Source organism: Vigna unguiculata, chromosome 9 (genome assembly GCF_004118075.2).
Source record: "Vigna unguiculata cultivar IT97K-499-35 chromosome 9, ASM411807v1, whole genome shotgun sequence".
Classification (NCBI taxonomy): domain Eukaryota; kingdom Viridiplantae; phylum Streptophyta; class Magnoliopsida; order Fabales; family Fabaceae; genus Vigna; species Vigna unguiculata.
Window position 1 is genome coordinate 5,569,295 of NC_040287.1, and position 16,166 is coordinate 5,585,460.

At 28.0% G+C, this 16,166-nt stretch overlaps 2 protein-coding genes across 2 annotated transcripts; both read right to left on the reverse strand.

Moving 5' to 3' along the window:
* Positions 1–393: 393 nt before the first annotated feature.
* LOC114163850 (NAD(P)H-dependent 6'-deoxychalcone synthase-like) lies at positions 394–1,872 on the reverse strand. Its single transcript, XM_028048209.1, has 4 exons — positions 1,485–1,872; positions 1,169–1,412; positions 912–1,091; positions 394–806 (listed from the first exon to the last, which is right to left on the reverse strand). Exons 1-4 carry the CDS (start codon positions 1,802–1,804, stop codon positions 603–605), a joined length of 948 nt encoding a protein of 315 aa, XP_027904010.1. The 5' UTR covers positions 1,805–1,872; the 3' UTR covers positions 394–602.
* A 5,095-nt stretch (positions 1,873–6,967) lies between these two features.
* Positions 6,968–10,893, reverse strand: LOC114162156 (NAD(P)H-dependent 6'-deoxychalcone synthase-like). Its single transcript, XM_028045948.1, has 4 exons — positions 10,546–10,893; positions 9,430–9,673; positions 9,079–9,255; positions 6,968–7,319 (listed from the first exon to the last, which is right to left on the reverse strand). Exons 1-4 carry the CDS (start codon positions 10,863–10,865, stop codon positions 7,095–7,097), a joined length of 966 nt encoding a protein of 321 aa, XP_027901749.1. The 5' UTR covers positions 10,866–10,893; the 3' UTR covers positions 6,968–7,094.
* Between the last annotated feature and the right edge of the window lie 5,273 nt (positions 10,894–16,166).

The window sequence follows — 16,166 nt, forward strand, 5'->3', positions numbered from 1 at the left end:
GTGTCAAATGATGTAAATAACTCTAATATTATCATACCACGTGTTTGAAACATCAATTAAACTTACCAAAATTTAGATCAAAAGATTAAATTCATATATTTTTAAAAATTTAGGGACTAAATTTGATAAAAATTTTAAAAAAGACTAATTACAATTTTCGCCTAAGATACAAAAACATATTTAACCCATATAAATATAACTATTATTTAAATTATTTAGGGTTGTAGCAAAAGCTTTGCTTGAGATGTTTTTTTACTGGTTAAATTTATAATTTTAAACATCACCAATGTTTATACCTCTAAGTTACATAGTAAGAATTTGAACAATAGAACTGGCCGGGTGAAATCTTTGATACAATATTTCGAACTAAGAGCTATGAACAAAGAACAAGACTGAAGGAAGAAAATGATTCTCATTGATTACCACTTTTACTCAAAGAGGTACTCGTACAGAAAGATTCGTTACCATAAACTTCATCTTTTATCAGGCCTTCTCTTTATCGAAATGTAATCAAACCTAAAATTTATGATATCCAGAGTAAACTTTTGCAGCGAAAGAGACTTAAGTATTGTAAATTAGTAACATTCATATATAGTATCACATTAATTTTCTCCATCAAAAAGGTCAGCAATGAATTTTGTTGGTCCATTCTTGCACAGTTGATGCTGTTCGATCTGTGCAATCTTTTCATAGTCATCTTTTGACAGCGCCCAATCAAATATTTCAATATTTTGCTTCATTCTTTCCTTATTATAGCTCTTAACTGCAACAGTGACTCCTACCTCATACAACCATCTAAGAGATACCTATCATCATAGAGGACCACGTTAAACATTTGTTCACGATAAGCATAGTACTAATATCTACGTTTCACTTTGCAGAAAAATGAAGCTGAAGTATGAAATCTTTACCTGAGCAAAAGATTTGCCATGAGCTTCTGCAATTTCCTTGAGCAATTCATTATCCACAACATAATTGGAACCCCACAAGGCCCCTGGTGCCCCTAGAGGAGAGTATGCAGTTATGATTATTCCTTTGGCTTGACAATATTCTCGCAGCTTTTTTTGTTGCCAAGTAAGATTCATCTCAACCTGTTTGATGAAAGTAACCAAAAGGGGTTATCATTTTGAAAACTAGAAACGTATCTCTGATAGAACTTATAGCTTACTTGATTGACAGAAGGAGGAATAGTAGCAAAAGAGAGCAGGTTTTCGAGTTTATGACAACTGAAATTGCTGACTCCAATGAATTTTGTAAGGCCTTGCTTTTGACATTCCTCCATTGCTTTCCACACACCCTTTAAGTCAAATGATGTCAGGGCTTCTTCAGGATAAAGAATTTCCCAAGTTCCAGGATTCACAGAAATAGGCCAGTGAATCAAATAAAGATCCACATATTCCAACTTCAGAGACCTGCATTAGTTTGTATAATATATTACTATTCTAACCAAAGGTAATTTATGAATTGACGAATTTTGCACTTACTGAAGAGTTTTGTGGATAGCAGGAAGAACAAGATGAGGAAAATTATCAGCGCACCAGAGTTTGGAAGTGATGAAGAGTTCATCTCTGGAGACTATGAGGCCAAGTTGAAGTGCTTCAGCTATGGCTTCTCCGAGGGGTTGTTCAGAGCCATATATTGAAGCAGTATCGAAGTGTCTGTAACCTAGTTTGATAGCTTCTAACACTGCCTCTTTGGTGTCAATGGTGGAAGATGTTGAAGCAGTGCCAAATCCAATCACAGGCATTTTCTGATGGTTCGAAGAAGATTGGAGCACCACATGAGGGATGTTTGATGAAGACATGTTTTTCTGTGACACAGTGCAATTCGTGAAAGTGTGGTTAGATGAATTGTATATCCTATGGAGGACAAGGAACCTTGCATCTCCTTTTATAGTCACGGACTTAATTTCAATAATTGGAGAGTAATTATGTCATTGCACTTGTCAGAGTTTAAATTACTTGATTCTCAATTAAATCACCTAAATTACATTTCAAACCCTTTCCCCTTTTCATCTTGCCAACGTCGACATAAAATATTTAAATCAAAAATTAATTTATATTAATTTATAATAGCCACGTAGGATGACTCCGGGAGTAAAATAAGTTGTCAAAACTTGAGAGTTAACTTATCATTTTTCTTAAATTGTGGGATGAGTAATATTTGGTTATTTTACATGTTGGTATAGAAAGGGGGTATAAGATTATGTATATAAGGATTATACGTATAGGCTACAAAATTTAACCCTTCCAAATAGTGTCGTGTAATTTACGTTACGTAGTTATCAGTATAAAATGGCTAAAGATATTTTATTATAGTCAGCAATGACTTTAAAAGCATTTCAAAGTGGTTTTCTTTCTTCAGAACAAAGATTATGACAGATATGTAGCAAGAAATGATAAATATGTCACATATAAGTGTATATTATTAAGATTATTGTGACAATAAAATGAATATATTGATTAGAATTAGAGATAAAAAAAAACACGGAATATTTTGGAGGTGTCAATTTCAATAGGATAACTTTAGAAGTACTAAAAATTCATTTAATCGCATGTAAATAGAATTTATAGCAGTAAAATGAAATTAACCCAATAAGCTTTGAATTTTCTTTTTAATGTTGATGAGATAATATGATAAGCACAGCCTCTAGTTTTCTACACCATATATATCTATGGAAAAACTCATTAATTTTCTGCGAGTGTCAATTTCATGTTAAAGTATTAGGTAATGGAAACTTATGAAAAAGAATCGCATCTTGGAAATTAATTTTGTGATGGAGTGGAAGTAGTCCTATCAAGCTTACTATTATATTTCTTGTCGCTTTCCAAAGGAAGACACAAAAGTGTTGATAGAACTAAAAAATCCTTCTTATCGGTTAGTGGTGGCAATGCAAACAGGATGTTAGGGTGAGTTGGGAACAAATTTGCCAGCCAAATGTAGTGGTAGGGTTGGGTTCTAAAATTTAAAATTTGTAGTATTTATTTATTAAACTTATATAATAAATAATTAACCTATATTTTTTATTTTGGTTCAATTCAGTCTCAATCTTTAATGGAAAAATTTTGTCTCTTTTCAAATTAAGACCAAATTTAATTTGTACATAAGTGTTATATAATTCTTATTAAAATATTTCTAATTATGAATTAGAGTTGATTTAAAATTAAAATAAAAATATTAAAAGCAGAGACTAACACCATTAATTTAAAATTTGAAGAGGTTAAAAGTCACAAACTATTTAATACTTTATATGATTTTTAGGTTAAAAATTAGTTAAATAATTAAAATAAAATCAGATAATATTTTTATAAAAATTAAATTTATTCTCATTTTAAAAAGGGATAAAAATTTTCAATTTAAAAGAAATGACTACATTAAATAAAAATAACGAATGTTGAAATGAAATTAAATATAAGATAGTGGTGTCATTGACGCTGTTATGTGACTTTGCTATTACATATGGCATGATGCTAAAATATGAACTAAAACATGACATACTTTTCACTATCTGGTGTTAGAAACAGAAGAAAATATATAAAATTCATTAACTAATATATATATATATATTTCATTCTCATTTTTCAGAAATACTCGATAAAGTTATTCATAACATCGACCCTTCGGTGGCCTCACGTAGTAGCGTGACCCAGTGGCCATTTACCACCCTTCGGTATGAACTGCAATACAGATTAGATTCCAAACCACCATGGAAGCCCCTGGTTCCACTCAACCACCATTGTTTTCTGTTGAGTAAGCAAAGCCAATACTTTTTCTTTTAAGTGGATTGCACGCATTAGGTTAGAATGTAGCACCTAGTACAAACCTTAAAAGGTTTATTTTTGTGACCTGTAATTAAATTTGTAATACATAAGAAGTACATATATTTGGATGATAAAAAAAAGATGGATTAGTAAAATTTAAAAAATTTTACGAAAAATAATACGCATCTTCTCATTTATCTGTTTATTATGCCCCACTTATTTTTCTATGTGATTTGGTTTATTTATTATGCCCCACTTATTTTTGTGACTTGCAATCAAATTTATGGTATATAAGGAGTACATCCCTTTGAATGATATAAAAACATATTGATTAGTAAAATTTAAAAAGTTGTACGCCGACTACCCCAACTTCTTGTTATATGATTTAGATGAATAACCAGAGGAAGCGAGAATCTCATTCTACGTAGTCGTGAGCCAATCACTTATGGTTGTTTTGATATTGATTATTGAGCAAGGCCCGACCTGACTTAGGTTGTGACCCTTCCTATTGAAAGGGACAAAAAGTCGAAGAGAGTCGTTTACACTTAGTGAGTAGGACTTGTGGTCCTATTTCCCAGTAGCTTGAGTCGGGAAGACCCCTTGGGACTGGATGAATGACTCGTACGACATTCTTAAGAACCTGAATTTTTATATGAAATGTGGCTTGACCTATTAGTGCAGGTTATCCGATCTAATGAGAAAAGGTTCGAAAGGTGTCGTGCGTTAGCAGCTATCCTATCCACATAATTTTTTCAATGTGTCCCACTTATTTGCCTAATTTGTTTTACCTATTTTTCTCTTATAGCCAGCCACCTAGTACAAAACTTAAAGGTTGATTTTTGTGACTTGTAATCAAATTTGTGGTACATAAGAAGTACATCTCTTCAGATGATAAAAAAAAGATTGATTAGTAAAATTTAAAAAATTGTATGCAAAGTAACAAACTACTTTCCATATATTTGTTCAATGTGCCCCACTCATTTGCCTATCTGGTTTGACCTATTTTTTTCTTCAAGCCAGCCACCTAGTGCATGCAATAAGGGTTGAATTTTGTGACTTGTAATCAAATTTGTGGTACATCAGAATGACATCCCTATGGAGAATAAAAAGAGATCGATTAATAAAATTTAAAAAATTATACGAAAAGTAATACGCATCTTCCCACCTATTTGTTTATTAGCCACACTTATTTGTCTTTCTGGTTTGGCCTATATTTTTCTTCAAGCCAGCCACCTAGTGCAAACAATAAGAGTTATTTTTGTAATTTGTAATCAAATTTGTGGTACATAAGAATGACATCCCTTTGGAGCATAAAAAAAAGATTGATTAATAAAATTTTAAAAATTGTACGAAAAGTAATACGCATCTCCCCACTTATTTGTTTATTATGCCCCACTCATTTGTCTATCTGATTTGACCTATTTTTCTCTTCAAACTAACCACCTAGTGCATATAATAATGGTTGATTTGTGTAACTTATAATCAAATTTGTGGTACATAAGAAGGACATTTGTTTGTAATCAACACTAGTTTTGGCGCTCGAGCCACAAAGATTTTATTTCAGATCCTTCCATATTGCCTTTGTCAAGGCTTAAGCCCCACATTTTGGGATCGAGCTATAAAAGTTACATTCTATATCCTTCTAAAGGTGGGTGCTTGAGATTTCCTCCTCATGAGAGTTTTTTTTTATGGCCTAAGCCTCATGCTCTCATGCTTAAGCTTCTGATATAACTTCTTTGGAAATGAGCCTTCATGGCTTAGCCTCAAGTTTAGTGTTTGAGGTTTCTCTTTATAATGGGTTTGCTTTATGGCTTGAGCCTCAATTCTGCGACTCAGCTGCATCAATCACAATTTGCCTAGAATTGAATGATTTTAATCCAATTTCTCTAGTTTTCAACTTTAACTTTGTGCTGATGCTTAAAAGTGTAAAACAAACTAAACACTACAACATTTTGTAGTTTAGATCATACTAAATTAGACAACGGCTAAATAAATGTGGTCTAAACATATAATAAACAATATTTTTATAAATGTTGTATAAATATCATGAAAATCCATGATTATAGAACTGTTGCTTTAAACTATCTAGACAAAACCAGTAAAAATGTGGTCTAAAAATATTGGTTAGATCTAAAATCAACTTGAAAAATTGTTGTCTATTGTGAGGGTTTTAAACAATGATTTTAAAAGTATTATCGTACTAAAAATCGATATTTATTACTTATAACTACACTCACTTATATCACGCTTAAAAAACTGTGGTCTAATCTTTAAATCATAATTTTTATAATTTTGATCATAATTTTTTATATCGTTGTGTAAAGTGACGTAGTGAAATATGGTTCGTCTATCACCTCGTGATGTGATCTCGCTGACATCAAAAATAACCTCTTAAAGTTTCTCAACGGACACCTCGATTCCTAGTGAGTGTTACCCCAAACTTCTATTCAAAATGGAGTTCAATTTTGATTCTTGAAAATTATAAACTTTATAGCAAATTTACTCTTTCAATTCTAAAGTTATATTTGTCAAACTTTCTGAGTGAAAATTAAAGTTACTTTTTGAAAAATATTATTTAAGTTTGTAAAGTAAATTTTGGATGAGTTTAACAATTGTTCCTAAGAGTACTTTAGTATTTATTTTTATTTTATAGCACATGCTTTCGTATACTATTTTTATTTTATAGCTCATGCTTTCGTATACTAGTATTTCTGTATTCTTTTTTTGTGTTATGTTTGTACAACGTTTTGAATTTATTCTATTAAAAATAAAGTTTGAACTAGTTAAAAATAATTTTAATTATGATCATATTCCATATAATTTCAATAATACCCATTTGATATGTATACCTATGAGTGTAAGAAAAAAAAATGGTGATCATTATGGTATATTCATGTTGCATTGCGAAAAAAAAAAAACTATCGTTATTTTATTGTTGTTATATATAAGATATACTAAATTATTTAAATAATGTATAATTGATATTAAAAAATTATAATTTAAATATATTAATATGAATGCATGTAAAGGATGACTAAAATTTCTATAATTCCTAACTAATTAATATTAATTATATTGTAATATTCACATTAGATATCTACATTTAAATTAGCGTAAATAAAATATAAAGATAACAAACATAAATTAGTTTATTTATTATAAAGAGGTAATGAGAAATTAAAAAAGTTAATATTAGTCTCACCCAATTAAACTTTTAAAGCTACTTCTTGTCATTTATAAATTGTAAAACTAATAATTTTCTTGGAATATATGAAAATCATATTTTATTAAACCTAAAACTTAAGATGAAAGGAAAGTTCATAGCAAAGTAAATCATGTGTCTTGATCAACATTCATATCATTGCGATAATTTTCTTCATTCCAAATTTCTTCTGGACCCATCTTGAATATCTTACTCTGCTTGATTTCATCAATTTTTTCATAGTCATCTTTTGTCAATGACCAATCAAATATTTCCAAATTTTGCTTCATTCTCTCCTTGCTGTAGCTCTTAACCACAATAGTTACCCCTAGTTCATACAACCATCTAAGAGATACCTAATACATCACAAAGAACTAGGTTAGGGTTGGCACAAACACAAATATATACAAACTTGTCAATGTGATATATTTTCGTTCTTTTGGGTTTAAATTGTATAAAGAAATAAAGTTGAATATACCATATCAAAAAATCATTGTTTTAAGATTTTTATTGAAAGTAGTGTGAATCTCTTATACAAGTTGGATTTATATGACATTTATATAATCTCTTCCCTACAAGGATAAATATTGAAAGCAAAATGCTTAACTACATCATATTATTTTGTTTTTATGTTTCATCATGTTGGGTCGATGAAAATAACATGTTTTGAAAAGTCTCACATCGCCTAGGATAACCAGGTGTGAATGTTAGTGATTATATAATGGAATCTAAGTTTATTATGTTCTTTGCCCTAAAATTTGTATTTGACTCATCTTATTTCTTATACTCTTATAATAAAGTGTTGTCCCGAAATTTGTATTTGACTCTTCTTATTTCTTATACTCTTATAATAAGAGTGTTGTGAGGTTTGGATTAAATTATTACTTTAAAAAATATCAAAGATATGGAAGAGTTGTTTATGTATTTTTTTTTTGTGTGTTTATTTTATTTTTCCATTAATAAAGTAATTCTTGGAGGATTTTTCCCAACAACTTTATATAATTTGTACGTACTCTATATATTAACCACATTAATAAACAAAGTTTAAGATAGAAGAATTTTGTATTGTTTAGTATATTATCGAATTATATAAGGAACTGATTGTAATATGTATTAAGGAATGAGATATTATACATAATATTCAATTGTTATTTATAAAAGAAATATATTTATGATGACTTTAATATAAGCGAGATAAATTGATATCTGAAAAAGAAAATCAATTAGAGTGCTTTATTGAAAAATAATAATATTATGATTGAAACATAAACAATAAGAGACAAGATGAGGATATCCGACTAATATATAAATTTCTTATAAATATACTAAAAATTATACAAGATCGAGGTAAGATATATTGAATGTTCTAGTTAAAGTTTTAGAAGAGACTTAAATTAGTTCTAGCCAAAACATGTTATTGTTCACATAGGTGTAAAAGATATACTATGATCTTTATCATGTTAACAAAGTTACAGCGTTATCTATGTATTTTATTTCATTAATATCACTAAAAGATTTTATTACCATACTCATTAAGTAAATCCTTAAAGAGTAGTGTGTTACACCTCTACAATAATTATCATTGATAGGTTTTAGTCTCGATACTACAAAAAAGACATTTTATTTTACATAAGTTATTTATGAGTATGAGAGCCAAGGTCACGAGTTCGACTCCTGGTAGACAATTGTTAAGGGAGACATTGTTGGGGGTTGTACAATTGTCCCGTGACGGAGACTAAGTAGGCTAAGTCACAATCCAAGAGTGAGATTCCTAGTTGGACAATAGCTGAGGGGAAAATTGTTGTAGATGGCATGGAAATTCTTAGGACACTTCAAACTTGTATTTGACTATTTTTATTCTTATTTTTTATATTCTTTCAATAAGAGTTTTGTGAGGTTTTAGTTAAATTATTATTTTGGAGGGTGTAGATGTACTTGGGGTTAGAGAACACGAAAGAATTGTCTATATATTTTCTTGTATTTATTTTATTAATAAAGTGATTTTCTCACGGATTTTTCCAACACATCAAAATATGAACTATATACTTGTATGTTTCGCCATTGAAATTTGACATCTGAGAGGTTGAGAAAGGAATTTGAAGTAAAAATTGTTACCTGAGCAACAGATTTGCCATGAGCTTCTCCAATTTGATTGAGCAATTCATTGCCCATGACTCCATTGGAACCCCAAAAGCTTCCTGATCCCAAAGGACTATACGCAGTTACAACTATACCCTTCTTTTCGCAGAATTCTCTCAACTTCTTTTGTTGCCAAGTAGGATTCAATTCAATCTGTTTCATCGTATTAAACCCAAAATTCAATTCATTTTTATATAAATTAAAAGATTAAAAGACAGAAAATGGTAAATAAAAATCACTTTATTTAAATTTTAAATTCCATATAAACTTATATATTTATAATCAAGGTATGATTGTGAAAACATGATTATAAATTTATGCGCTTACTTGATTGACAGAAGGAGGAATAGTTGCAAAAGAGAGCAGGTTTTCAAGTTTATGACAACTGAAATTGCTAACTCCGATGAATTTTGTAAGGCCTTGCTTTTGACACTCCTCCATTGCTTGCCACACGCCTTTTAAGTCAAATGATGTTAGGGTCTCTTCAGGAAAAGGAAATTCCGAAGTTCCAGGATTCACAGAAATGGGCCAGTGAATCAAATAAAGATCCAGATATTCCAACTTCAGACACCTGCATTAGTTTTGGGCTCCGCACAACAAAGTTGCTTCAGTATGTGATAGAGATTATGTAAATAATACATTTTTCAAACCCTCTCATAATATTTTTTTTTAATTTCAAAATTATAAGAAGTAATCTTTTAAAAAAAGTAAGATAAAAAAGTAATTTTCCATAAATTGGTGAAACTAACTCCATTTTATAAAATCAGCTTATAATTAAGTATTGATTTTTAAGTGAGTATTCACTAAAATTCCACATCAATAATATGAAGAAGATAGTGGTAGAAAACATTATAAAAATAAAGAATTGTTTTTGGAGTTGTCACCATAATTCAATATTCAATATGTCTCTTGAGTGCATAGAGAACTTAGGTAGTTATGTATCATGACAAAGGTTTACGACTTTTGCAGAAAAGCTGCACAAAAAGGGGTTTATAGTCTTAGTCCACAAAAAATTGCACAAAAAATATTTGTAGTTTTGTCTTGAAAAAATTGTATGAAGGTTTATAATTTTGTTAGAAAAAGTTGTATAAGGATTTACAGTTTTTGTCAGAAAAATTGCTTTTTTGTTAAGTATTGCTGAATGTAGGCCTTGGGTTGTCTCTTAGATTTCATGTATGCTTTAACAAACTTAAAGTAAAGTTTGTATCTACTTATATAATATAAAATTGTTTTGTCTTACAAGTTAGTTAATGAGATCTCCAACACATCAATTTATGTTTAGACATCTAGAATGTGTGATTATATATTATTAGATGATCTGATAAATGGAACGATATATCCAACAAATAACAAGTTTCGTTAAGATAGACTTTGAAATTTACAAGATTCTGATGGAGTTTAATGCAAATGCATGTACATGTAATCGACAAATTCTGCACTTACTTGAGCGTTTTGTGGATGGCAGGAAGAACAAGATGAGGAAAGTTATCGGTGCACCAGAGTTTGGAAGTGATGAAGAGTTCATCTCTGGAAGCTATGAGGCCAAGTTGAAGTGCTTCAGCTATGGCTTCTCCAAGAGGTTGCTCAGAGCCGTATATTGTAGCAGTATCAAAGTGTCTGTAACCTGATTTGATAGCTTCTAACACTGCCTTTTTGGTGTCAATGGTGGAAGATATTGAAGCAGTGCCAAATCCAATCAGAGGCATTTTGTGATGGGTGGAAGAAGATTGGAGCACCACATAAGGGATGTTTGATGAAGACATTTTCTTTTTGCCACAATGTAATTCGTCAAAATGTGTTTAGATGAGGAACCTTGGAGCTCCTTTTATAGACATACTTAATTTCAATAATTGAAAACTACTTATGTCATTGCACATGTCAGAGTTTTAATAAGTTGATTCTCAATTAAATCATTATCTTAAATTGTGGGATGAGTAATATTTGGTTATTTATAGAAAGGATTATACGTATAAGCTACAAAATTTAACCCTTCCAAATAGTGTCGTGCAATTTACGTTACTAGTTATCAGTATAAAATAACTAATGATATTTTCTTTCTTCAAAACAAAGATTATGACAGATATAAACTAATGGTTTTAATAATATGTTAATCCTAATAATGTCACATACCAACATCCATGTTATAGTATATATTGTCAAAATTACTGTGAGAATAAAATGAATATGTTTATTAAATATTAGAGATAAAGAAACACGGAATATTCTCTGGAGGTGTCAATTTCAATAGGATAACTTTAGAAGTACCGAAAATCCATTTAACCATGTAAATATATATAAGTTATAGCAGTAAAAGGAAATTACCCTAATAAGCTTTGATTTTTTTTTCCTTGTTTAAAAGTAAACTTTCAAACTGTTCAATTTTAATGTTGATGAGATAATATGATAATCACGTCCTCTAATTTTCTACACCATTCATTTTCTGCGAAACTGCGAGTGTGAATTTGATGTTAAAGTAGTAGGCAATGGAAACCTATGAAAAAGACTCGCAATCTAGGAAATTAAGTTTGTGATGTGAAGTGGAAGTAGTCCTATCAAGTTTACTATATTATACTTCTCTTCACTTTCCAAAGGAAGTCACAAAAATGTTGATAGAACTAAAAAATCCTTCTTATCGATTAGTGGTGGAAAATGGAAACAGGATTGTTTGGGTGAGTAGGGGACAAATTTGTCTGCCAAATGTAGTGGAGGGTTGGGTTCTAAAATTTAAAATTTGCAGTACTTACAAAAAATGTTGATAGAACTCAAAAATCCTTCTTATCATTAGTGGTGGAAATGCAAACAGGATTGTTTGGGTGAGTTGGGGATAAATTTGTCGGCCAAATGTAGTGGAGGTTTGGATTCTAAAATTTAAAATTTGCAGTACTTATTTATTAAACTTATATAATACAATCTGATAATTAATGTATTAACAACTAAATACAAGAATTTTATTGTAATTAAAAAAGAATAAAAACATAATTTAGTAGAAATGACTATTCAGAATAGGTCAATAGGTCATCAGCAGGTCGGCAATAAAAAGTGTGGGACAAGTGTCAACGATGGATAAGATGGATTGATATATATAAACTTAAATCCTTAAAATCTAATAACAAAACATAACATGTTGTGTGAGTTTCTTTTAAGTGTGACAATATTTCGTCTTCATCTTTATATGCTGCTCAACTTTCTCAATTTTACTCAATGTGAGACTTAGACTGACACTTTGATTTCCAACTGATAAAAACAAGTTAAACTAAGACAAATTAAATAACCAATCAAGTAAATATTCTTGACTTCCCTCTTCTTGCCAAAGATTTATATAATTCAAGCATCATTGATAAATTCTTCAATTATGCATGATTAGAAATATCAATAATAAGATACCGAAGTTGAAATTTTAAACTAATCTTCTCTTGTTCACTAAAGTCCAAAGGATAAATTTTTTTCACAACAATGTATATATCTACGATGTCAAAAGCTTCTAAGCATTGTCAATGTCAAAAGCTTTATAACCAATCATCCTCAAGAATTAAAAAATAAACTATCATAATTAAAATTAGATCATGACAAAGAACATAACAATTAATTTTTCTCGTGTGTTCATAAAAAAATACTATAAACAAAATATTATACTATAAAAATAATATTTCAATATCAAGACGGACATCAAAGAGTTACATTTTTTTAAGAATGAAAAACATATGATAAGTAAGAGAAAAAAGAAGTTTGGGTTCAATTTTTTTTTTCTTCAAAAAACAAAAGAGAGCAAATGACAGAATGGGAAGTGAACACAAATTAAGTAATTCAAGATATAAGTAAAGAGAAAATAAAAAAAATATTAATAATTTTATATTTTGTTATATTTAATTTTATGTTTTATTATTCATTAACATTGACATTTATAAAAGAAATAAAAATTTATTTAATTTTAATTTTCATAAACATCTGCCATTGAGTCCAATGAGATTATTTTTAATAAGGTAATCTAATTTTTACCGTCATTACAATTTCTATTTTTTTATTTTTGTTTGAGGTTTCGTTTCTCCGAATACTATTTATTTTAAGAAATGGACTTATAAAATTTATTATTTATTCAATTTAATTAAATAAAAATACAGATTATTAAAATTTCACACTTTAGTATTTTACATCCTATAAATAGATAAGAAAATTACAAAATAAATAATTCTTTACGTGGTTCGGCCTACATGCTATTGGGTCAAATGTAATTTGGGGTGCATTAAAAAAATTAGTCCACATTTTTTTATGATGGACAAGTTTTTGTTGGCAAAATGAGGAGTAGATCAAAGATGACAAATAAGTCAAATTAGGGTGGACAGTCATTCATTGTGATTCCTAATTTAAAATGTAATATAACATATTTTAATATAATAATTAGGACAAAAAATTGTTAAATTAAACTAATAATCAATAAAATAAAGAAAATTGGGATTTCAAATTTATCAATAAGAGTTCATGCATATATAAGGTATACATGCTATTATGATTATTATTTTCATGTATTATGTCTAGGGATGACAACTGGGTGCGGAGGGGATGGGTTTCACTGTTTTATACCCATCCTCAAAGAAAAAAAAATCATCATCATTTCCCGTACTCAAACAAACTGGGTATTAAGTTCTTGTTTCATTTCCCATCCTCACCAAGTAACAGGAATATACTTGTCCCCGTACTCACTTTCTTACCGTTTCAATATTAATTAATTATTTTTATAAAATAATAAAATATTTAATATTAAAAGGAGGGTATTCTATTTTCTTTAATATCAAATATTTATAAAGAAATTATAATTGTATACTTTTCAAATTATAATATCAAATAAAATTTCATGAGAACCAAAACATTTATTAAATTTGCAAACATTAATGTTATCTAGTTGATAAAATTTAATTTTTTTTTTAAATTATAGAAGGAAAACGAATATCTAAATTTAAAAATATTTTAAATGTATGTTAATTCAAATTTTTAAGTTAATGAAATTTTTTTTGTACACTAATAAAAATTATAATAAATCACTTGATCAAAATCACACAAAAAACAAATATTAAACTAAGAATAATTGAAATTTAACATAAATATTTAATTTTTTAAACTTCAACATATGTTGGATAGCGATTAAAAAAAGCATAGCAATTACATTAAATAATTATATTATATAATATTTATTTAGACAACTATAGTGATAAAACCTCACATTCGAGTTAGAAAATAAAATAATTATATAAAAAATATTAAAACAGTATTTTACATGATAAAAATATACAACAAATAAAAATATGAAAAAACAATTATCAAATGAAAATAATTTTATAGACCATTAAATAAAATCGTACAAAAAAAAAATAAATGTATAATTAAAGTTATGATAAGATGAAAAAAATCTTAGGAATCTAAAAAAATCAAACATTAACTTAGTCGAACAGTTGAGAAATAATAAAATTTGTTTTAGCAAAACAAAATAATTTTTAAAATGAAACAAAAATTAATAATTATAAATAAAGAATATAAGTTTTTTATATTACCTAATAAATGAAATATTTATGTTATTAAACACTTAAATTAATAATGTTAAACACTCTCGTGTAAAAAGAAAATATAAAATAAATAAAAATATTAAAAAATAGTATTAATTAATTAGATTAATTAATATTACTTTGATTATATTATATTAGCTATCTACATGAAATTGACTTGTCATATAGTGGTCCAGTTTAATATCCTTATCAGAGCGTAAATAAAATATAAAGATAACAAATATAAATTAGTTTAACTTATTATAAAGAGGTGATAAGAATTCCAAGTTGAAAAAAATTAGTATTACTCATACCCAATTAGACTTTTAAAGATAATTCATGTCATTTTTAAAATTGTGAAACAATCAAGATAGTGTAACTAATAACTTTTATTAGATTCATGTAGCAAATGATTGAACGTATGATTTTCTTGTAGTAAAATCATATTTTATTAAACCTAAAACTTATGATGAAAGGGAAGTTCATAGCAAAGTAAAGCAGGTGTTTCTACTAAGAAGTTTGATGCCTCTATCTTTTAACCTCTTATTGTTAATAATTATCATTTGAGGTTAAATATATTCGTTAATAATTAATAAAATATTTATTATCAAAATTACTAAGCATATCCTAACATATGTATGTATTTAATGATACGTTAAACGTGATATATAATTAATATTACTATTTATTGTATTTAATATTTAAATTTAATGTCATAAATAATAGTATTTGAAAAAAATTAAATTAATAAACATTGAATTTTACAAAAAAAAGTTTTATCTCAATAATCGTTAATGCAATTTTATTGTATTTAGAGGACAAATCCCATAAGTGTAGTATGATTATAATTGTTTTATTTGATGAACAAAAAAAATTAAAAAATAATAAAATAATTTGAACGTTTTGTATGTTTCTTTTTTTTTTTTATTGTTTCTCTTTTATTCCCATAGTTGTTAAAAATTAAAATATAATTAATCATAAGAAAAAAACTTAAATTACTAGAGAAAACAAAAACTAATCAAGGTAATTTAGTTAAATGGAAGAGGCTCATCCAAGTAAAAGGAAGACCTCATTCTACTACATCAAGATAATTGTATTTGTTGTCATTTGATGTACTAGACAAACTTGAACTTGAACGTTAGAGTGTTTACAGGCACAACTTCGTTCGATTTGAGAAGGACGAATACCTAATAACCCCGATTTAGAGTGTGTTGTTGGAGTTAGGAAAACTTGGAATTGAAGTCTTCACATAGTATGCTCGGATCGGTAAGAACATCAATTAACAAGTAATAAAATATTAAACATCTAAATGTTAAAAAAATAAAATAAAATATGAATTTAAGACTTTATTTAATTTTTTTCTGACTTCATTTAGTTAATGAGTTAATTATTTCATATTTTAACATAAATGTATTGGAATAAAAGATCATTAATTATACATCGAAGGACATCTGTTAACATTTTTCTAATAGTTTTATTTAAAATATTTAATGTATAAATTTAAGCCAATATTAATGTGCATGAAATACT